This window comes from Mirounga angustirostris, unplaced genomic scaffold, assembly GCF_029215605.1.
Source record: "Mirounga angustirostris isolate CCGP_5_RB_7025 unplaced genomic scaffold, mMirAng1.0.hap1 SCAF_9, whole genome shotgun sequence".
NCBI classification, from domain to species: domain Eukaryota; kingdom Metazoa; phylum Chordata; class Mammalia; order Carnivora; family Phocidae; genus Mirounga; species Mirounga angustirostris.
Genome location: NW_026991717.1, coordinates 32,840,398 through 32,863,242, shown reverse-complemented (window position 1 = coordinate 32,863,242; position 22,845 = coordinate 32,840,398). Strand labels below are relative to the sequence as shown.

The 22,845-nt window shown below is 55.3% G+C and overlaps 1 protein-coding gene across 5 annotated transcripts in view; it reads left to right on the top strand.

The window, feature by feature from the left end:
• PML (PML nuclear body scaffold) overlaps nucleotides 1-22,214 on the top strand; it is a 43,345-nt gene extending 21,131 nt beyond the window's left edge. The window contains exons 4-9 of one of the 5 annotated variants that reach the window (XM_045899720.3): nucleotides 677-747; nucleotides 6,280-6,417; nucleotides 6,772-7,030; nucleotides 8,085-8,137; nucleotides 15,843-15,993; nucleotides 17,109-22,214. In XM_045899720.3, coding sequence (XP_045755676.2) covers nucleotides 677-747; nucleotides 6,280-6,417; nucleotides 6,772-7,030; nucleotides 8,085-8,137; nucleotides 15,843-15,993; nucleotides 17,109-17,896 — 1,460 coding nt within the window. In that variant the 3' untranslated portion in view covers nucleotides 17,897-22,214. Of the gene's footprint in view, nucleotides 1-676; nucleotides 748-1,513; nucleotides 1,862-6,279; nucleotides 6,418-6,771; nucleotides 7,031-7,603; nucleotides 7,675-8,084; nucleotides 8,138-8,774; nucleotides 9,953-15,842; nucleotides 15,994-17,108 lie in introns of those variants that run through there. The other 4 variants (XM_045899722.3, XM_045899721.3, XM_064570158.1 and 1 more) reach the window with 4 other exon arrangements.
• Nucleotides 22,215-22,845: the final 631 nt, after the last annotated feature.

The following is a 22,845-nucleotide window of genomic DNA, read 5'->3' as shown; positions in this document are numbered from 1 at the left end:
ATAGATAAACTAGTGTGAGGATGCCCTTACCGAGAAAGGGTGGGTGGCAACAGAATCTGAAGGTATCTGGGCAAGGGCCAGTGATGGGGGCTCCTCACTCACTCCTGCCCTCGGAGCTGAGGGATGTGGGCTCATAAAAGTATAATCCTGGAGTGGATATGGATTTGTGCCTTCTCCACCTAGGCAGTGAATGTTACTCCGTATACAGGAAATGACCCCACAGAGTTTAAACAGCTTGTCTTCGGTATCATAACTGGGCAGTGGCAGGGCAAGGAGCTCTTTTATTCTGAAGCATGAGAGATTTAGGTTAGATGTAATAGAAATCAGGCTGTGGGTCATAAGAGTATCTGAAGCTCTCACTGTATGCAGAGAAGTCAGCGAGCAACGACAACCTTAGGATTGGTTGCACTTTGCCTTGGTGGTGGCCAGGAGATGGACAGAGGGTGCCCCTGGGGTTTGCAGTTTCCTCTCTGGCTGGGTTCATGCTCACTGCAGTCAGGGGGCTCTCCTTCCAAATGACAGCCCCTCCATGGAGCTACCCCGGTGTTGTGAGAGACCCTGAAGCCTGAGTCTCTAGGAAAAGCATCAGGGACATTTCCTCTGTCACTGTCCCATCCAAGATGCCTCTCACCGGGGATATCCCTGACCTGCCTGTGACCTTTTCTTTGTTCTCCAGATGCAGCTGTACCCAGGCGAGCCAACCCAGAGGCTGCCAGCACTCCTAGGGATTGTTTTGACATTGACCCGGTGAGATGGGTTCAGGTGTGAAGGGGAGGCGGTAGGGTCCAGCAGGTCAGACAGGTTCCCCTGTGGTGGGAAGGAAACTGAGTCTCGTTGTCCCTATGTCTGCAGGCAGTAGAGGAGAGAGAGTGCCTGAGAGGGATAGCGAGTGGCTGGACTGGAGCTTTCGGTGGGAGGGAGTAAAGGAAGGGCTGGCAAACTGGCTGGTTCTGGACTCCTAAATGCACTTGATGGGTTCAGGAAGGGATGGACAGGAGGTGAAGAAGGCAGTCACCAGTGGGTGGCCCTGACAGATGTGGTAGATGACCTCTCCCTTACCCTGTACCCCTTCCCAGACCTGTGAGCCTTTTCCTGGAATCACCATAGGGGCCTTCCCCTCCTCTTCCCCACACGCGGTTCTTGGAGAGGAGAATGGGGCCAGGAGTCAGACCTCAGTCCCAGCAGCTTGGGTTTCATGGGTGTGATTTCAGGACCAGCATAGGTGCAAGAACCATAGTTTCTCGGGCACCTGGGTGGCTCAGTTGGTTAAGCGACTGCCTTCGGCTCAGGTCATGATCCTGGAGTCCCGGGATCGAGCCCCACATCGGGCTCCCTGCTCAGCGAGGAGCCTGCTTCTCCCTCTGACCCTCCCCCCCTCATGTACTCTCTCTCATTCTCGCTCTCAAATAAATAAAATAAAATAAATCTTAAAAAAAAAAAAAAAAAAAGAACCATAGTTTCTCAGGATTGGGAGGTGTCCATACGCCCTCTAATGATGGCATTCCCTCTGCAGCACCCTTCACCTGTGGCTGTCCACACACACACCTCCACGAAGAGGAAGCTCACTCATTCTTGAGACAGCCACTCCTGTCTCTGGACTGCTCTGACTTAGATTGCTGGCCAGGGGGAAAATGCAGTGGCCCTGCTTTGGCTTGCCCTCTTGGATGCTTGCATGCATGGTTCCTCTGCTTTGGGCTAAGCTTCCTGAGTTCCTTCTTGGACCAGGCGTTGTGGTCATCCAGGTTTGCATGGGCCTGCCTGTCAAGGATGTGGGCCCTGGACCCATCAACCCTCCATGGAAAGCAGGTCTTCTGGTGGTAGCGGGTCAGGCGGTGAGCCTTCCTAGCTTTGCCATACATGGCCTTTAGGAGAAAAAGATTGCAGTAGACAGGCAATCTGGACAGGCTTCCTGGAGGAGGCAGGATTTAGGCTCTGAGAGTTTTAGAGCTAGGAGAGAGCGTGGAGTCTAACCCCCTCTTTTGCACAGGCTAAAGTTAAGGCCCAAAGAGAGGGTGACTTAACTCAGAGCCACATGACACGGCAAGCTAGGGGTAGGACTAGAAGCCAACTCTTACCTGCTTTGGGTACTGCATTCCCATATATATAGCTTGACAAGTGAAAAAGGAGAAGTAAAGTGAAAAGTAAAGTAAAAAGGAAAAAAACAAAAGTATTTTGTTTTTTGGATAAGTAATATGATCACATGGTCAGAAGTAAAAACATAGAAAGTGGTAAGTATGTCAACTATACTCCCAATTTTTAAAATGTCACTGATTTGTACACTTACAGTTTCTGCATTTCACTGTATATAAATTGTACCTAAAAAAATTTTTTTCTGATCCCCAGTGATGATGATTTGTAGCTCAGTTGAGAATTACTGTTTTGAGGTGGGGAGGACACTCACCTACCATCTCTCCCTACCGCATTCCTCGTTTGAGGTCTCCCATTAGTCAGCATCTCAGTGATTTCTTATACAATGTAAAAAAGGCTGTAATTGTGCATAGCCCGTATTGTCGCATAATACCCTACATGTGGCACCTTGCTGCCCCAATCCTGCACATACATTACCTGGATTTAACAAAAGAAAGAAAGAAAGGGATACATAATGTCTCACGCCCACCTGGTCCCTATCTTTCCACTTCTATGCCCATATACCTATCTTTCTTTATTTCTTACATATCCTTCCAGAATTTCTTTGTCATTACAAGCAAATATGATTACAGGCAATTGGTTTTTCCATTCTTTTTTTGAACAAAGGTAGCATAATACCATATATTCAGAGTGTTGTGCCCAGGCTTCTTCACCCAAGGAGGTATTCTGGAATCCTCTGGAATTCTTACACTATCAGTAGGTAGGGAGCTTCCTGATGCCTTTTTGCATCTGCACAGTGGCCTATTGAATGGATGTAGCATGCTTAATTTAGCCAATTCCCTGCCAATGCATATTTAGGTGGTTTTGGTATTACAATGCAAGGATGAATGATGTCCCCATAGAAATCCTCTGAATAATTGTGTAAAGTGCCCCCAGGGTCCACGGAGCTCGGCGCACTCGGCTGTCTTCCAGGTGCCAGTCGCTGGTTAATTAACAGCATTTTGCCAGGTCTTGGTCTTTACATGACCTCTCACCATCCTATCCGCTATTAAGCGGTTTGAACTTGGAACATCGGAAGAACGTTCTTTTTTGCAAAGCCTCTTGCTTTCACTTTGGTAGTAGGCTGGAGGAGGGGACAGCTAGGCCAATGGAGCTGGGGGAGGGGAATAGGTTTCACACTGTGAGCCCAAGGGCCCAGTGGAGCAGCTGCAGCGAGGCTGGGAGGCAGGCATGGTTAGGCTGTCCCAGGAGAAAGTCCGGTCCATCACCTATAGCTATGCCCAGAGAAAGGCTACTCTTGGGTCCGTGCCCCTGCCTTAGGAGGCAGAGGCTGGGCTTCCGGCACCAACACTTGATCCCTCTTGAAATGGTTGGTTTACTTTCATTGCAGTCATGTGCCCACGCAGAGGCGATAAGAAGAATAGCAGTAGGCTTGACTAGGACTGCCTAGCTTAGAGGCGTTTTCTTTTTGTTTCTTCTAAGCTCTTTTTGTAATGACGTTAAAATACTTCAATGAAAAAAATAAAACATTTTAAAGTTATAAAACAACTGGAAATCAGTCATCATGGTTTTTTTGTCTTTAGAGACCCCTCCTGTGTGTCCCCTGCTTCATTAACCTGGGAGTGAGGGTGTCATGGGTGGGACAGATGCAGAGAGAGGGACCCAAGCCCACCCGTGGGGAGTTCATAGCCCACGTGGAAAGAGGGTCTTTCACCTACCAGTGATTTGTAGATCCAGACACAAAAGGACATTTTCAGCTTTTTAAAAAAATTTTTCAGGGTGATAAAATACACATAACATAAAATTTACCTAGCAGTGGAATTGCTGGATCATATGGTAATTCTATTTTGAACGTTTTGAGAAGTCACTATGCAATTTCCCATAGTTGGCTACACCATTCTACGTTCCCACCAACAGTGGGCTCCAGTTTCTTTACATTCTCACCCACACTGTTTTCAATAATAGCCATCCTAATGGGTGTGAGGTGTTTCAATTTTTGACCACTACCCACTGTAAAGAGATACTGTTTTATATCTAGTCTACAGTATATACGCATGCACGTACATAACTGTAGCTGAAATGGAAGTTTTGCAGGATAAATTACACTTGTTACATGGGACGTACTCTGGTATTTTCTGTTCTGTACTATTCTGCGTAATATTAAAAAATGCTGGTCATGACCCACTGATTTGCTTTCATGATCCGCTAATGGGCCACAGACTACAGTTTGAAAACCAGTGGTATAGAGCACTCAGCGGAGATTGTGTACTTTCCTAGAGGCCCAGGGGATCATCTGTTTCTCCCCCCTTCCCCCAGATACACTCTGCTCTGATCCAGAGAGACAACTCTCCTTCCTTTCTGTAAAGATGTTGGAAAAAAAAAAACCCAGGAGGGAAGTGGGGGGAAAGGAAGTCAGTCCATTATAGCAAATGATGTGGAAGCCCACATCCCACATCAAAGTACTCGATACTAAGAGCCCAGCCCTGGGGGGTTCCCGTCCCAGCACGGGGGGTGGGGTTGGGGGGGCTCATGGTCATGCTAGGTTGCCCCTGCTTGCCCCTGCTCCAGCTGTGTGCGGTTCCCTTTCCTTCACTACACAGACCTCTGCAGGCCCCTGCTTATGGTCGTCTACTGGGCACACACAGAGTTGGAAGCAGGAACAGCAGGCCAGGGTCCCTGGAGGCGAGCCCCAGAGTCTGGGCCTCCCCTCTCCGAGGGACACCTCCCAGGTCACTTGTCACTTATTTTCAGCAAACCGTCCAGCAGATGCAGCACCGTAGAGAAAGGTGGTGTGGAGGGGTGTAAGGGAGACAGTGACTAAAGAAAAGGGAACTTGCATTTCAGAAACACTAGATTCAAATCCCGGTCCAGGACCTTGGGAAATCAGTCACTTCACCTCTCGTGCCTCTGACCCTTCTCTATAGATTGGCAATAATCACAGGATGGTCCCTATTTCTTTATAATTTTTTTTACTGCGGTAAAATTCATATAGGAAAATTCCCCATTTGAACCATCTTAGAGGGTACAGTTCAGTGACATTTAGTACGCTCACAATCTTGTACAGCCACCCCACCCACCTAGTTCCAAAATATTCCCATTATCCCGAAAGGAGATGTTGTGGCTGCCCCCCGTCTCCCCCACCCCCACCCCAGCATCCCATCTGCTCTCTCCCTATGCAGTCAACTCTTGCGGCTCTCTCCCTATGCAGTCAACTCTTGCGGATAGTTCATATAAACGGACCCATACAACTTGTCTTCTTTTGTGGCTGGCTTTTCATTTCGTGTAGCGTGCAAGGTTCATCCAAGCTGCACGTGCAGAACTCCGTCCCTTTTTATGGCTGAGTAATGCTCTGCTGAATGGCTGTCCCACATTTTGTTTATCCACTCAGTGGTTGATAGACATCTGGGTTGTTTCCACCTTTGGGCTGCCATGAATATTCGCGTGCAGGTTTCCATTTGAACATGTTTTCAGTCTTTCGGGCCTCTGCCTAGGAGTCTCATCGTTGGGTCAGATGGAAATTCTGTGTTTAACTTTTTGAGGAGCTGCCCCTCCCTCCTTCCTTTCGGGATGGGTGTAGGAAGCACTTCGCACTGTGCCCCGCACAGCGGAGTCGTAAAAACAGTCTTTACCATCTGCAGCATCAGTGGTGCTTACTAAGTGTCAGCTGCTCTTCCAAGCGCAGCAGAGTTCATCCACCTATTCCCGCGAGACAGATGTTGCCTGTAGTCCCATTTTACGGAGGGGGATGGAGGCCTGAGGAGTTTTCAGTGATGGGTCCAAGGTGTGTAAATTGCCATTCTGACCCAAGTGGAGTTAAAGCCCAGGGGCAGAGTGCCGGTCACAGGGAAGCCCCTGGAAGGGTCTCCTCGCCATTCTAACTTTGCACCTGTATAAGAGTAGCTTCCTTCCGGAGCGAGCACTGTTCCTAGAGTTCTCGTTGAGCAAGCCTTAAGGCATGGTTGGTCCGCATGATCCCAGAAGTCCCCTTCTGGCCCTGTTAGGATGCCCAGGAAATGAACTGACCCTGGATGCCAGCACCTCAGGGTCAGGAGGAGGTGAAGCCACGGAGGGTGTGAGGAGGACTCCTGGTCCCCAGTGGGCCCTGGGGATTGGGCCGACCCCAGGCCTGGGTTCTCAACCCTGGGCTCGCCACCTGCTCATTTCCGTCTCTCTTGTTTCTGGACTTCACAGCCAGAGGAGACGCAGAGGGCTCAGGCTCAGGCCCCGGGGCTGGCTGAGACCCAAACTATGAGCTTGGTCCAGCCAGTGCCCGGGGTACACCCAGTGCCGGTTCACGCCTACTCCATCAAAGACTCCTCCTGCAGAGAGGTAAGGCTCTCCCCACCCCCACCTCCGTCCCTAGAAGCCCAGATCCCACTAGGCAGGCGGTGTTGGGGTGGGGTGAGAATCCAGGCCTTAATCAGCACCTACTGTGTTTTCTCCCTCGCTCCTGGCTGCCCTGCCAGGAACCTCCCCTGTAAGCACGAGCCACTCAAGGCAGGCAGAGGCCAGCAGAGGCGGTGGTCAGCAGACAGCCCGTGGGCATGGTAGCCCAGGGGGCGTCCTCTGTGGAGAGCAAATGGGGAGGGCCCCAGGCCCCTGCCACCCAGGTCCACATCTCTGCGCACCCCGCCAGCACCCCTGAAGGCTGCTAACCTGGCCCTGTGACTCCCCACTGCATAGGAGGTCTGCAACACAGTCCTGCCCCAGAAGAGGAAGTCCTGCCAGACTGAGTGCCCCAGGAAGGCCATCAAGATGGAGTCTGAGGAGGAGAGGGAGACACGGTTGGCCCGGAGCTCCCCCGAACAGCCCAGGCCCAGCACCTCCAAGGCAGTCTCGCCACCCCACCTGGATGGGCCCTCCAGCCCTGAAAGCCCCATCTTTGGAGGCGAGGTCTTTCTGCCCAACAGCAACCACACAGCCGGCAACCCCGGGGAGGCAGGTAGGGAGGTGGGTGGGCAGCAGAGGCTACAGCCTGCGTGCTGTCCTCCAAGGGCTGGGTGGGACCCTTCTGCATCCTCATCCCTCCCAGGGAGCCCAATGCCAGCAGCATCCCCTGTGTGTCCCGAGCTCTCAGCTGCCCCCAAATGGGGCAGGGAAAGCGCACGGTTTGCCTGGGGGGTGAGAATGGATACAGTTTACCAGGTGATTTGCTGGGATTCCAGTGTGAGGAGCATGAGGGGCTAAAGCCCATGGTTCTGTAGCTCCTTCCCCCTTAGGGTACCCAGCACTGTGCCCCTGCCCAAGGCGGGTGTCCCCAGGGAGCGTGTGTTGGTGGGTACCTAGCATGTGCCTAGAGAGACCTTGGGGAAAGTCCACACCTATCACATCCCAAATTTGTCTGCAGAGGTCACCTGCATCAAGTACTTCATTTGTCCTACATAATCTCTTACTAACAGTGCCAGATAGGGAGTCCTTGGACATGAGTTGCGGTCAACTAATAGAATTCTGGAATGGTCAAGACAGTTCTTCCAAGATCTGCTTCACCCAGAGGCCCCCTTTGTTTTCATTCTAGGTCCCAGACTGAGCCCTGATCCTGCTTGCACACTGAGCCCTGACTGACATTCCTTGCTCACAATGCTATTGGTAATCAAAAGATTTTGATTAACCAAGTAAAGTATCTTTTAATTCGAACACCTCAGCTCATGAGGCTGAGGATTGGAACAAACAAACGTGCTTCTTTAGGATCGCAAAAGGTTCCAAACCAGGGGCTGTTTGCCAAGCTGCCTGTACAGGGAGCAGATTCCGAATTCAGGGCTGCTAGCTGAGTTAAGTACTCACGTTCAGGGCGCAGTGGGCAGTGACGGAAAGCCCTTTTGAATAAATAAGTAGATCCACACCGGTACACTTGGTGGATGTCCCCATCCCCCGCCTTGCAGGGCACACATGGCCCACCCCATCCACTCGCCCACAGGGATTCCCAATGGAGCACACCTGGGCCTCACCCACTGGGCCACCGAGCAGGGCCTAATGCTGTCCCCTCTGCCCCGTTTCAGAGGAACGCGTCGTGGTGATCAGCAGCTCGGAAGACTCAGATGCTGAAAACTCGGTGAGTGGTCCAGAAGTTCGGCCCTGGCCTCCTGCCTCCCCCCATTCCAGGTCCCAGGGGACACAACCACAGCAGGTGACCCTCAGACTTGCCCTGCGCCTGGGGAGTTTTCCAGCGAGGCAGTGAGTTGTGAGCTGTCCTGAGGACAGCCTCCAAATGCCACTTGCGGGCCTGGACCACCCCAGCCCTCTCTTCGTACCAGGGCAGGCGCCTTCAGTAACCATACGTGCTCTGAAATGCTGCTAGAGTGCTTCCTTCCAAGCCCTGTCTCGTTTCTGGACTAGCTAATGCCTTTGTCTGGAGCTTCCTTACACGTTCTCTAACCTCTAAGTCCTCAGCGAGGAGGGTGGACAAGAGCCCGTACCCCGGTTACCTGCAACCAGTGAGGGTCAGTGCAGGGCCGCGAGGGCATGGGCCACACCGTGTGGGGCCCAGATAGGCGAGTTCTCATGCCCTAAGAAAGAACGTGAAAGCCGTCCCCCCATGGAACAAGTACCTTTGTGGGTTGCGACCCTTCCGTCCCTGGAGGTTGGTTAATGGAGGATGGGGCAAAGGGGATCTGAACAGAGTGAAAGGTTGGACTGGGTGGCCCCTGAGGTCCCTTCCAGCCCTCAGTCTGAGGTTCTGTATTGGAAAGTGCATGGAGCCCACGGAGACCGCTGCACCACACTCCTCGCCAGCCCACCCCCTGCCAAGAGCACGAGGAGCTTACCGCCTCTCCCGGGCCTCCCGTCTGCCCCCTGGCGCATGCCGTCCCCTGGCTTGGGCTTCCCACCATCGCGCCGAGCAAGCTGCAGACCCTGAGGCCAAGTCTCCCAGCCAGCCTGCCAGTCACCAGGAGGATGCTGCCATCTGCCACCGCCGCGGGACCAGCTTCCTGCCACGGAGAACACAAAGAACCGCCCATCTTCATCGGATCTTCCGCTTGCCCCTCAAAGTGTATTGTAAACCCTTGTGGACTTATCCTCCCCCCAAGGTCCAGGCCACCACCCCTGCCACCATGGGGCCTCCCGGCCATCCTGCCGATGCCCAGGAGGGTCCCTGCCACCTCCAGAGGGCCATGGGCCAACGCCACTGCCGCCGGGGTCGAGGAGCAGTGCGCTCCCTCGGCTGCTCCCTCCGGGGCTCCCCCAATGTAGCCCAGTGGCTCAACAACTTTTTTGCCCTTCCTCTCTCCTCTGTGGCTGCCCAGCTTGACACCTCTCTCAGCAGGGAGGATGAAGGGAGGCAGAGTGCCCCAGACTCTTAGGGCAGGCATCTCCCCCAGGGATTCTGACACGGATCTCACTGGAGGTCTCTCCAGTTGTGTTCCCACTCCCTTGCCCTCCAAAGGCTCCCCCACCAGCCCGGCCCCCCTCAGACAGGCCTCTGAGAGCCCCGAGCACCTCCCTCCTCTACAGCTGCTGGCCACCGTCCTCCTGGAACCGTGTGGCCACTCACTCGGCCCCTGCTCCACCCCGCTGCTGGGCCTAGCCCGGCCCTTGCACCCAAGGCCCTGCACCCCATAGACATTCAGTGCATTGTGGTCAGGGAGCAGACCCAGGAAGGAATGGCTACATGGACTCAGCAGGGGGACGTCAGCCCTCTTCCTGGAAAGGGCATGACTGAGATTCGGGCCACCGCTCCTCACATCCCCGGGCCTCTTTGCTCAAAACTAGGAAGCATCTGTCGCCCTTTGCACCTCCCACTGTCCCATCCCATCACCCCAAGGCTTTCCACTAGGCCTCTGCCAGGACCTAAGCCCACGAGGGCAGGGACTGTGTCGATCCCAGGACCTGGCAGATACGGCTGCTCAATAAATATTTGTTGAAAGATTGCCCTTGCAAACCCTTTTTCCATGACCATCACATTCCCTGCTGGACTTAGCTCTTCTCTTGCAGGTGGTTTCGTGTCCCCCCTGCACTGAAACTGGGTCCTCTGGTGGGGTTACCATGTCCCCTCTTCTCCCATGCCCTGTGGGAGGTGGGTCAAGGCCTTCTGTGCCTCCTGGACTGTGTCGGTCCCACCATCTGGTAAGGTCCCCTGTGCCTTGAGGTTCTAGGTCTTGAGGGGAACCCCACTTTCCCCAGATCATTTCACGCCTCCTCCTGCCTCCCCCCCACATAGGGAAGGCTCCAGCCCTTGCCTCCCAGGGGGCCTCTCCTGAGCCAGGGCCAGCCTTCTTTCTGGGTGACTTCAACACCCAGCACCCTGGCCTCTCCGGGGTCTTCACCCCATTCCACTGCAGCCCCCAGCCCCATGGCCCCCCACTCTGCACCTCACCATACCGAGAACTGGTTCACAGGGACTCTGGCCACAGCATCCTGCCCCTCGAGCTCTCAGGTACTTCGAGGACCCCTGCCCTCCCCACCCCGGTTCCTGTAGCTCCGGCTGCTACTCCTCATCTTCCTCTCAGGCCTCTGTTCTTTTCCATGTTCTTCCAGCTGCAGCCCCTCTTCTCTTCCTAGTGTGTCCTTCCTGTGGCCTCAGCCATGCCCGCAGGCTGCTGATGCCGGGCCCTCACTCCTGCAGCCAGACCAGGATAGATAGCCTGTGGGCCTCCGGAGTCCGTGCTCAGATGCCCCATAGATCCCTCAGACTCCTCTGTCTGCTGTCTGCTCGGTACGTCACCCCATCTGCCTGGCTACGGGAGCGGAGGCCCCTGTCAATCGTTCCTCAGCGCCGGTCAGATTTTCAGTCTTAATCTTTCCACAGTCTACATTCCTCTGAACCCTGGGCACTTCTTTCCACCCCAGAAACCTGCTAAAACAGAACTGATCCAGGGCAGAGGTGGAAGCCTGGGAAGGAGACTCTGAGAAAGGATGGCAACGCCGGTGGTCTCGCCAGACTTCACGAGAGTTGGGTGCGGGCATCAAGACCAGCAGTCTTGGGGGGCGGGTGTCAGTCTGGCCCCAGCCATCAGCAGGGAGGCGCGAGGTGATGTCTGAGGTTATTCAAGGAAGGCGGGAGAAGCTCATTTTAGGTGGTGAAGAGTTAAAACAATTAGAAGCAGCCACTCACCTTCAGAGACCAGCTCTGGGCTGGGGGAGAGCTGGAGGACCGCTGCTTTTGTGTTGGAATTCTTCGGACAGCGTGCTTTTTAAATTAAGCATTATGAGTCCCAAACTTTAAAAAACATATATTTAAAACGAAAACCAATGAGGACCCCTTCGTGCACTTCTCACCCACCTCCTGTGCCCCCTTCGGGAACCTGGCACTCCTAGAGTACCCGCAGCAACTTGGTTGGGGAGCAGGGCTTCCTTGGCAAGGTGCTTCAGGCTCCTGCATACCCCTGAACTCCCCCTCCGTAGCCTTCATCCCACCTGCTACGTGTGAAAGTTGGCCTACGAAAAGAGCACCTTTTCCAAGTGTACCAGGTTGCGTAGGGACCCCCATCCCCAGATTGCTGCTGTGTCAGTTGCTGGAATCTAGTGAGACATGCCGGGGGGCTCTGGTGCAGGCCTGGCCAGGAGGTCGAGGCTCAGGGAGAGACTGCTTGTGCAGGAAGAGCGATCTGTGAGCTGGCAGAGGCGGTTGGAGGGGTCAGGCCAGGCCTGATGGTGGGCAACTGAACACGAGGCGGGTCAGCAGTGCCTCTGCCGTGAGCCCCGTGTTAGGGTCCGAGGCAGAAAAAAATAGAATGCTCTCACCTACCCTTGGACAGGCGGCTGGCCCAGGTGTCCGGCAGGAGCAGGACCACGTGGAAGCAGGAGAGGTCGGTCCGTGGCCGAAGTGGCGGTGGTGGCCAGCAGGAGAAGAGGGAGGCCTATGGGGGACAGCCGATCCACGGGAGGGGCCGTGCTGCTGATGTGTGGGTATCGGAAAAGAAGCAGGTGCTCGTCTGAGAAGGTGGGAGCCGTGGTCCCGAGGGGCAGCAGCTTGCAGAGGGGGCCGGAGCAGTGGGTGGAGGGCAGCAGGGGCAGCAGGGGCCGCAGGCTGCGGACAGGATGGCCCAGTTCACAGATACATGGGAGGTGTTTCGGGGCTTCCAGACTTTGCAAGAGCTGGGGTTTTGTGTCTGCAAAAAAAAGCAATGCGTGCGTCTTGCCAAACTGATCGCAGCTGTCATTGAAGCTTGGGTGCTGAGAGGGTTCCTCAGGAACTTGGGGACTCTTGATAAGAATGAATGGTGGGTACTGTGTAGACAACTTCAGGTGACCAGATGCTAAATATCAAAAAGTCTGGCTCCTGTCTGAGTGGCTGCTGACCAAGCGTGGAGTGAATCAGTAGGACAGTAGTTCTCAACCTTGGCTGCACACTGGAATCTTTGGGGGGAGGTGGGGGGTTGTTTCCAGTGACAGATTCCTGGGTCCCACTCCCAGAGATTGTAATTGAACTGGTCTGGGGTGCAACCCGAGCATCTGGAGTTTTTGAGGTCGCTAATGCACAGCCAAAAAGGGGAGAACCACTGAATTGGGAGGTTCAGTTGCCCGTCTGTGATTCGTGTACCTATCAGCCTTCAACGGAGGTGACCCGTACATGCTGGGATAGGATCCAGCAGGGGAGAGGGGGACACTGGATCTTCCCAGAGAAACCTCCTAGACTTGTGGAAGGTGATTAAAATGTCAGCCCGGCTGCTTCCTATGGGTGTGCTTGGTGCGACTGGGAGGCCTGCTGTGTGGATTAGGAATGCAGTTGCCCTGCTAAGTTGATCCTTGCTGGAGACAAGTGAACTGTAGCTCACGAGCCGGGCCACATGTGTCTCTTAGTTCGATGTGTTTCCTGAAAACCTCGTGGGCTCCCCGGGGCTCAGTGTGACCACAGTTCTGCAGTCAAAGAAACAGTCCATTAACCAAGTATAATAAAGGAATAAAGCCTAGTATTTACCTGCTCCCCAACCAAGTAAAGAATATTAAAGGGGGTTTGACTCCCAACTCCCAGCAGCACATCTTCAGGTCCTCTTCCTCTTTTCTTCAGCTCCCATCATGCCCACTCCCTAATGCCTTGGAACTTCCCACTTCTCGCTTTCCAGGCCGTGCATGCAGACTCTCATCTTCACCACTCCGTTTCCCATTCCACCGTTCCTTTTCCCTTCCTAGCAGATCTCAAGCCTCTTCCAACAAAAAGCCCTTTCCTGGGTTGGGTCTGGGTCTCTGCTCCTATCCCTCTACACTCCCCACCTGCACACTCAGTTCCCCTGACTGTGGACGGAAGCCCAGCAGTGGTGCTCCTCTCATGAGTGGGGAGGGGGCAGGAGGACATCCTGCACCAGAGCCTCTTGTGCTGATTGCCCTTTTGTTAAACCTCGGTCTTTAGAAAAATCTTTCGTAAGCGCGCCGGTATTTCCTGGCCGTGTTGCTGGGATTTAAGGCAGGGAGGGCGCTTAAGTGGATGGGCCCCGCTGGAGTTCAGTGGAAGGTGTTCTAGCGAGATCATCCCCATGCGCTGGCTGCACTTAACAGGAGTCCCCAAAGGTGAGGAGGAACCTGAAAGGAAGAAGAGTCCGGGCTGGAAGTTCCAGACTTCCCGCCGTTGACCAGCTCGGCAGAAGGGGGTGATCCTTTCTTTAAGGGAGCTGGATGAAAGACATTGCACCACTATAAAAGAGAAAATGACCCCAGGACAGTGGGAGGCCGTAAAAATGAGATTCTCATGGCCATCATAAATGACCCTGGTATGAAGATGGAGCTAGCCTAAAGACGCAGTTCTGCTGCTCTCCAGGGAGCTCAAATCTGGGAAGAGGAAATCCGAAGAGGTGACCAGGGCTCTAAGGCCTGAGAAGACATTCCAGAGGGAAGGAGACAGGTGGAGGCACTCAGGACCACTGCACAGGCTTTTGCAGTTAGGTTGGGAGCAAAAAGAGGAAGAAAGAAGAGAATGCTCCGTGTGCCATGTCAGCAGGTGGCAGAGAGGACTTGGGAAAAGGGACAGCTCTTCAGCTCCAGAGAGGACACAGCAAAAGGAGTCCAGCTCTTTCCACCAGCCCAAGTGCAAGAGCAAGGTCTGGAAGGCTGAAGATAAAAAACACCTGAATTTTTCCCTCGGGGGAGGAAGGTGGCGTCTCTGGTCCACCAGCCAACAACTTGGAGGAAGACACCTGTAGAGGGCTCCTTACAGGGAGGAAAGGGAGCTGGGACCGGGAGACAGAAGACTCAGAGCAAGGCATGCAAAATAAACCTTTGATGCGTGGCCAAATCGAGGATACGGATATGCCAGGCATTTGACCAAGACTTTAATTAGGGCCTTAATGTGTAGAATCCCCTTACTCCCAGGCTTCTGTGAGAAACACCAGCTCTAGGTGGATTCATAGTGAATGTCTTTTCTATCAGTGACTGGGAGGAAGTTGGTGAGCCTGGGGTAGGGTTATGAAAAGCAAAAAGAGTAAGAATCAGGCACTCCCAGGAAAATCCAGCACATTGTACCTGTGCTTAGTAATGACTTCGCTCTTGGCTGAAGTTTTGTTAAAATGTTTCACCTGGAGAGTAAGAGGGCCTAAACCCGCGCTCATTCTCTCCTGAGCCAGGGACATTAGCCAGAAGCCGGCGTTCGTTCTTCAGATAGCCCCGGGGGAGGCCAGCATCATCACCCTGCTAGAGGCAGTCCGGAAATATGAAGGACCCGAGGTCTGCTCTGGACTCTGTCCCAGCAGTACTCCCAGCCCTGTGACACGTGGCCCTGTGGCATCAGCCATGTCCTTTCCTCCTAGTCTCTGGCTAACATCCGCAGGTGGCATCCCCGGGGAAGCTCTAAGCAGGCCACCAAAGACACCTTCTGGGTATGGCAGCTGGTGGATGCTGAGCAATTCACTTTAGGGAGAGGCTCTACCACCCTCCAGCCGCAGCCCTTTGGGAGCCTCACAGAGTTAGAGCCCTTCCCCCACCCCTGAGGCCTTTCGAACTGTTTCTGCCTGGGTGCTGGAGAGAACAGGGCCTTGGGTGCCCAGGTTAGAGGATCCCCGGGCCTGAGGCTTCTCTGAGCAGCCGGCTCCTGGATGCTAAATGACAAAGGTCTTCCGGGCCCTGAGACTTCTCTCTCCATGGCTCTCGCTATGGGTTCTGTGTGTCCATGTTGACGTGGCGTTCCTGAGGCTGAGTGGCCCTCCCCTCCCCCTCTGTGTAGGACACTGGGGCCCAGGCTGGCCATGGGGACAAGAAGAGCCAGGCTCCTGGCCCCTTCCAGAGAAACATCTGAGGTTTGAGATGAGGCTCCTTCCTCCTGTCCCAAGTTCAGGGTGTTTCTTCTGAGTCTGTTGAGAGAGAAGGGAGCAGCAGACCCCTCCAGCCCCGCCCACCACAGCAACAGCCCCTTCCTGAGCTTCCCTGCCCAGCACCATGCCCGCAGGTTCACACTCACTCACATATGCTCACATTCCCACACAGTTGTCAACACCGGTTCACAAATTCACACCCAATGCACACATTTGACATTTGCATTCATTCCCATACTTGTGCTTTCACACACACACACACACACAACTTGCCTGCGTGATCTCAGTCTCTCACTCCTACTCACTACTGCGTGGTTCACACGTGGCTCTCACGTACACACACATCCACTCATGTGCACACATCCTCATGCACACACTCACTTTAGACACACACCTTCCCCTTGCCAATACCCTGCTCTCCCTCATGTGCGTGCAGATATGCCCCCAAACATACCAGCTTGCTCGTGTCCCCACACTCACGCCATGCACACACACACACGCTCACGGGCACATGCTCGCATTGCCACCATGCACCCTCGCCCTCCGGCCCCCTGACCTGTTGGTTTTTCTGTGTTGCAGTCCTCCCGAGAGCTGGATGACAGCAGCAGCGAGTCCAGTGACCTCCAGCTGGAGGGCCCCAGCTCCCTCAGGGTCCTGGACGAGAGCCTCGCCGACCCCCAAGCAGAAGACAGGCCCCTGGTTTTCTTTGACCTCAAGATTGACAGTGAAAGTGGGTTCTCCAATGGCCACCCCCACCCCTTTCTAGCTTAGTCTCTGAGTTCCCGAAATAAGCGCAGGCAGAGGCTGTGTTCCTGGCCCGGGCGAGCCCAGAGCTCTGGCCAGTGCCACACCCAGAGAGCAGGCAGAGCGCTGCATCCCCCCTGGGACTCCAGCTGTCCCACTTGGCTGATGGAATAAAGGCTTCTGCCTCGACCAGCGCCTGAAAGCATGAGGCACGTGCCTCCATGAGCTCACCTCTGACCAGCGCTTCTCTTAGAGAGCCCTGGCGACACACCTCTAAACAGAAACACCACCATGTGGGAAGTCCCCACGATGAGGCCAGCAATGCAAACAAGGCCTTAAGCCCTGACTGCGGCATTTCTGAGTACAGAGCCCGATCCGCAGGTGGGCCGCACAGGGAGGCTGACAGCCAAGACCATGGAGAAAGATGACCCCTTCTCCCAGAAGCCCCTCAGCTCCCCGTGGTGCTTAACTGCAGTGCCCTTCACTGAACCTGGAGGGCCCGGCCTGCCCTGTGGCACAGTCCCAGCACGGGGCCAGCCCAGCCAGGCAGAAGTGGTGCTGTAGGCCTAGGACAGGGAAGTCATTTGCAGACCTCACAGGGCAGCTCTGAGCCACGTTCCGAATGGAGTCGATTGGGCAGGTGGGCCGTGTGTCCCAGGGCTCTGACCGGCCAGGAGTCTTGGCTTAGTGACCAATGGGATTGGAGGCTGGGGCAGGGAGCAGAGGATGCAGGGGAGACAAAGAGGGCCCCCGAGTGTAGGTGGGTGAGGCTAACAGAAGGCAGACAGGAGGGAGCTGGCTCTAAACTGGCAAAGTCTGGGGCAGGTGGCAGGGTCAGGGGCGTGGGGCGGAGCTGGACTCCCAGCAGGTGAGTGGGGGGTGTTTGGAGAGCAGCCAGCTTTCGCCTTCTGCCCCCTGACCCCACGAGAGCCAGGGTAGAGCTACGTTTGGAGGCTGATGTGTGGTTCCTGCTGGCAGGCCCCAAGGTGGGGTCTCTGTGTGGTGGGACAGTAACCCCAGAGTTCCTGCTGCTCCCGCCCCGTGCCGCCGCCCCCCCCGCTACGCCCCTGGGGCCTCACCCTGCGCTTCTCTCCTGCCCAGCCCAGAAGATTAGCCAGCTGGCGGCCGTGAACCGGGAGAGTGAGTTCCGCGTGCTCATCCAGCCAGAGACCTTCTTCAGCACGTACTCCAAGGCCGTCTCCCTGGAGGTGGGGCTGCAACACTTCCTTGGTTTTCTGGGCTCCATGGGCTGCCCCATCCTGGCCTGCTATAAGCTGTGGGGACCCGGCCTCCCCAACTTCTTCCGGGCCCTGGAAGACATGAACAAGCTGTGGGAGTTTCAGAAGGCCATCTCGGGCTTCGTGGCCACGCTGCCCCTCATCCGGGAGCGGGTGCCCGGGGCCAGCAGCTTCAAGCTCAAGAGCCTGGCCAAGACCTACCTGGCGAGAAACATGAGCGAACGCAGCGCCCTGGCCGCCGTGCTGGCCATGCGAGACCTGTGCCGGCTCCTCGAGGTCTCCCCGGGCCCCCCGCTAGCTCAGCACGTCTACTCCTTCAGCAGCCTGCAGTGCTTCGCGTCCCTGCAGCCGCTCGTGCGGGCGGCCGCCCTGCCCCGCGCCCAGGCCCGCCTGCTGGCCCTCCACAACGTGACCTACACCGAGCTGCTGGCCGCACACCGCCGCGACCCCCAGCAGGGCCTGCGGAAGTATGGCCGCTACCTGGGCCTGCCCCCCGCCTCGTCGCCCCCCGCCCAGCGCGCCGGCAGCCTGCAGGCTCTGAGCACCTACTTCAGAGGCCTGTCGGAGGAGCCCGTCTCCGCCCAGGCGGAAGGCATCGCCGCCCCTGTCGCCGGCCACAGCTTGGCAGAGAGGGTGTGCCAGCAGAGCTGAGAGGAAGCCCGGACTGGCTTGGAATCTCTGGGGATGGGGAGGGGGTCCCTGAGCCAGCGCCCCCCTCAACCCACTGCCCATCACTGCATTCCCAGGTCCTGGCCCCCAGCACCCCGCTGTCATTTGGTCCGGAATCTGTTCTCTGGGACCAAACTCCCCTTCTCTAAAAACCCCACAGAGAAGGTTCCAAGTCCAAGCAAGTCCAAGTCCTAACTCCCCAGGGGCCACCAGATCCCCTTTCAGGCCTTGGGAGCACCCATGGGTTGGTTCCCTCGAGCCCTGGCCCCCTCTCCTCCAGGAGCCAAAACCAGGGGGTAAAGAAGGCCTGGCCTCTGGGCTGAGTGGCCCCCAGCCACCCAACCTGCCACTTCCGTGAGTGTCCCTGCAGCCTCTCCCTGACCCCCAGCCACTGCCCTAGGGGACCTGCTGACGCCCCCCAGAGACCCTGCCCGCAACACCCCACGGGTACCCAAAGTGCCTTTCAAACCAAGCCGCTGTCATGAGTTTGGGTTCTCCCACCGTCTGCCTGTCTGAAGGCCAGCTCTCTGTTCACTGCTCTGGGGACAAAAATGCATTTTCATCCCCAAAGAGCCTCATATCGGCAGAGACAGAAGCTGCTGCTTCATGCCTGTCCCTCCTTCCAAAGTCTGACCCTTCCGAGCTTGCTCCTTTCCTTCTGGCCGCACGGACACCTCCCCTTAGTCAGGCTTCGCTCTTCGGCCCTCAGGCCACCAGCCCCTCTCAGCATGGCTTTTGCTCTCTCTGCGCTGCTCACCTCAGCCCCACTGAGGAATGTCCTCTAACCTAGCGCCACGTGCCACATACACCAGGGGCCCGCAGCGTTGGCATCCCCTGGGAGCCTCTACCCCAGACCTCTGGAATCAGCATCTCTGAGGTGGGCCCAGCAGGCTGGTTTAGCACGTCCTTCAGATGAATCTGACACCCTCTAAGACTCAGAACCAGTACTCTGATAGACTGCTCCCCAAAAGCGCAGCAGGGTGGAGTAGCAGAGCAAGTCCTGGGCCCGACTGGGCACATGGAGGGTGACCTAGGAAAAGACCCTTTCCTGAGCTCTGGCATCTCCACCCACTAAATGGGCTCCCGTCCAGCTCTGCCACTCTGGGATTTTAGACATGGACCAAAGCCATCGAGGCAGTGGGCAGGACGGTTTTCAACTTAAACCCTAGCTCTCAGCCCCAAGCTAAGGCCCCCAGCCTTGTGGTCACACCAGAGGTCAGCGGCAGAACAGAGGCAGGTCAGGGCCTTCCCTCTGGCCAGCAGAACCACTGTCCCTGTCCTGCTCCTCTCCCTTCCTTCTTCCTTGCCTCCTGCCACCGGGACACAGCCCAGGCCTCCAGCCTCCATTGCCCGAGCTTTCACAGGGGTGAGGTCTGCGTGCCCACACCTCAGCCCCCAGCCAGCAGGTGTCCTGCAGGTGCACTGAGGGATTGCATGGGAACTGGCTACCACAGTGGGAGTGCTGGGCGACCAGTGAACTCTGATGCATTGAAAATAGGATTCAAGTTCAAAGCAAGTGTTGACTTAGAAGCTGCCGTGGGAACAGGCTGATGGGGCCGCAGCCTAGCTGTGATAACCATCTCGGCAAGTGCAAAGCAGCACCTGGCCCACCGCTCATATCCTCTTCCCTCAGCCTCGCCCCGACCTGCGTGGCACCCACTGGCTTCCAGCCCCACCATGCTTGCTACCTGCAGAGTGCTTGACCACAGGTTTTATAACAAAGGGCTGCTCTGCCCTCTCTCCATTTATGCAGCCTCTAATAAAGATGTGGATGTTCGAAGTCTGATGCACCAATCCAGCGCTGCTCAGCCCACCCCAGCAGCCACCAAGCAGCCTCTTGCCTGGGGAAGAGGATACGTTCCCGGACATGGAAGAGCTGCCCTTCGTCACATCCTTTCGGGACTCAGCAGAGCTGAGAGCCCCTTGTTCAGTGCTGGGGACCTCACAGATGTGAGCTTCCCCATTCCAAAGAGGGAGACCCAAGGTGGGCCTGTCGGGGATCATCTCCCCAAAGGAGAGGCACATGGAGGGAAAGAAGCACCAGTTTCACAAATTACCCCCTAGAGGGCATCTGGAGCCAGAGACGGGTGTCTGTCATCTCTGCTCCCTGCTGGGTAATCTTGCACCCCTGTGTGTGTCCCCAGAGTCACAGAGGGTAAAACCCCCAACAATGGGGAGGGGAGCCCAGGACATTAGCGATGTGTAATTAACATGCCGCTGTCCAGGGTGTCCCCAGCGGAATCCACGTTAGTACGTGCAGGGATTCCCACGGCACAGGCAGTGTCGGGGGACTGGCCCTCCCCAAGCCTGGGTGAGCAGCCTGGTGATGTCACTGGATCAGTGCCACCACCCTTAACCCCACCTACCTGCCCCAGATGCCCAAATTCCAGTCCTGGAGTTTTAGTCTCTAAGAGCAAGTTCAAATAGATCCCCTGTGCCTCATGTTTGAATTCTATCTCAGATTCACCCATGTCAGCTAACCATGAACTTGCTGGGCTTGAAGTCAGGACACTTAGTTTCAATCCTCACACCACAGCCTCTGACTGGTCTGGTGTGTCAAGCTCACTGAGGCATGGGCTCTGGCTCTGTCAAATGGGATCATATCAATCATTTTTCCCTCACAGGCTCCTGCATGAACCAATGAGAGAATGTGGAAATAGGTTTTTAATATATGAAGAACCACACAAACATAAGATCTTATTTTACAGACAACCAAGATGACAGTTTTATTGCTTCATAAGTTACAAGAAATTAATAGATCTTAGCTCTTAGCAAAAAATATACATGGGCTTGGCTTCAGGGAATAAAAACAAGAGCAGAGCAGACAATTGTGGGGGTCCAAGGGAGTCAGGGAGAAGAGCAGGGGAGTCGACCTTGGAGTGGCTGAGAAGTGGGTGGCTCTGTGTCCCCAGCACACCCAAATGGGGGATTTCAGCCTCACGCACCTGAAGCAGAGAACAGCCTTCCAGTGACACAGCTCAGCCAGGGCCAGCCCTACCGGCTCTGGTGCCTCCTTCTGAGGCCCAAGGGCTCACACCCCCAGGAACCCGGCCCCCTCCCCCACCCCTCCTCCTCCAGTCCCCACCTGCCCCACTTCATCCTTATTCCTACCCAGACTCGCTCTGACGCCTAGTGCCTACCCTGGCAATTCTCCCTCTCTCAGAGTTTACCCAGCACCCTACAGCTCCCAGCAGGCCCAGCCCTTCTTCCTGGATCCTCTGACCTCAGGCTTGCGTCCACCCCACAGCCCACGTGTCCCCAGCCCCTGTGCCTACCCGCCCCAGAGGGAAGGGAGCCGAGCTGGAGCTGCTCTCAGAATCAGCCAGCAGGGGGCGCTGCAGCCCCGCCTGGCCCTGCGATAAGGCGCAGCTCCAGTAGGTGGGGAGTGGAGGGGCGTGGGGCTTAGGCTCCGGAAGCGCTCAGAAGCGCTCAGTCTTTCCGTAAGCGCCCGGCACGCTGCGGGTGGTATAGGAAGTAGCTTCAGGTAGATGGTGCGTGGAGAAGCAGTTCAAGAACGTTAGCCGTGTTGTGTTCATTTTAACATTAGAAAAAAATATAACCAGCATATCAAAACGGTGATTTCTGGAATATAGTTGCTCAGAATGATGCTAAAGTGGAATTATTTAAAGGTCTAATTTAAGGACAAGTATTAGGTAACCACAAGCTCAGGAGACACACAGGTATAGCAAACCTTGTGACTTAATTTGGGGAAATCCTGGGTTACCTACCCATGGAATTAGGATGAGGGTTAGAGCTAAAGTCAGGGCCCAGGTTAGAACTGGGCAGGATGGGGTGGGGTTAGAAGTTGGGGTAAAGCTTCAGGTTAGGATTTGGGGTATATAAAATTTAGGGGCACATTTGGTGATGAAGGTTAGCAATGGAGTTAAGAATCAAAAGGAACAGAATTAGAGTCACTCTTGAGGCTACAGATAGATCACTTTAGCAGCTGAAGAGTCCATGAAACTGTGGAGGGGCAGGAGCTTCTGAGAACCCCCTCATACGGCCCCCTGAGTGTGGTCTGCCTCCCTCCCCAGCATCCTCTTCTAAAAGCACCCCTCCGGGGTGCCTTGGTGGCTCAGTCAGTTAAGCATCTGCCTTCAGCTCAGGTCATGATCCCAGAGTCTCAGGATCGATCCCCAAGTCTGAGCCCCAAGTCCGAGCCCCACATTGGTCTCCCTGCTCAGCAGGGGAGTCGGCTTCTCCCTCTCTCTCTCTCTCTGCCCCTCCCCCTGTTCGTGTTCTGTCTCTCAAATAAATAAATAAATAAAATCTTTTTAAAAATTAAAATAAAATAAAAGCATGTGCAGGCGTTCCACCTGAGCTCACTGAACCCTGGGTGGGGAGGCACAACCATGGTCCAATCCGGGAGTGAGGGCCTCCAGCTCGAGCTGATGAATATTGCCCCCAGCGGACACAATTGGAAGGTAACTGTGTGCTTTCTCAATGTTTCTCCATGCGCTTTCTGAGCACAGGTAATCTGCAGTCTTGCCAGCACCCCTCTGCGGGTACGTCATCACCCTCTTTCTGCAGATGAACGCAGGGTGGGGGTGGGGAGCAGGAAGGTCGCGCACCTTGCTCAAGGTCATTAAACTTGTACGTGGCAGGGTTGGGGTCTACCCAGCAGGGCGCCTGTGTCTAGACTGGAGCCATCTGTGGCCCACAGCTGCCAGGTGCACTGCCGCGCTGATGAGGGGTGTGGGTTGGGGGAGGGGGCGGGGGCAGCTCTCTGCCCTCTCCTCCCCGCACCCTCCTGGTCTGTTGGTCTCACAAGAGGTGAAATTCAAGCTTTAGAAAGCTAACATCCCAACATTCTGGTTCCAGCCCTTGAATTTCTACTAATTCTTTTTTTTTTTTCTTTTAGAGCAGTGCTTCTCCAACCTTTTTATTTTTATTACCCCCATAAGGAGGCTCTTTAGACATACTTCTACCTA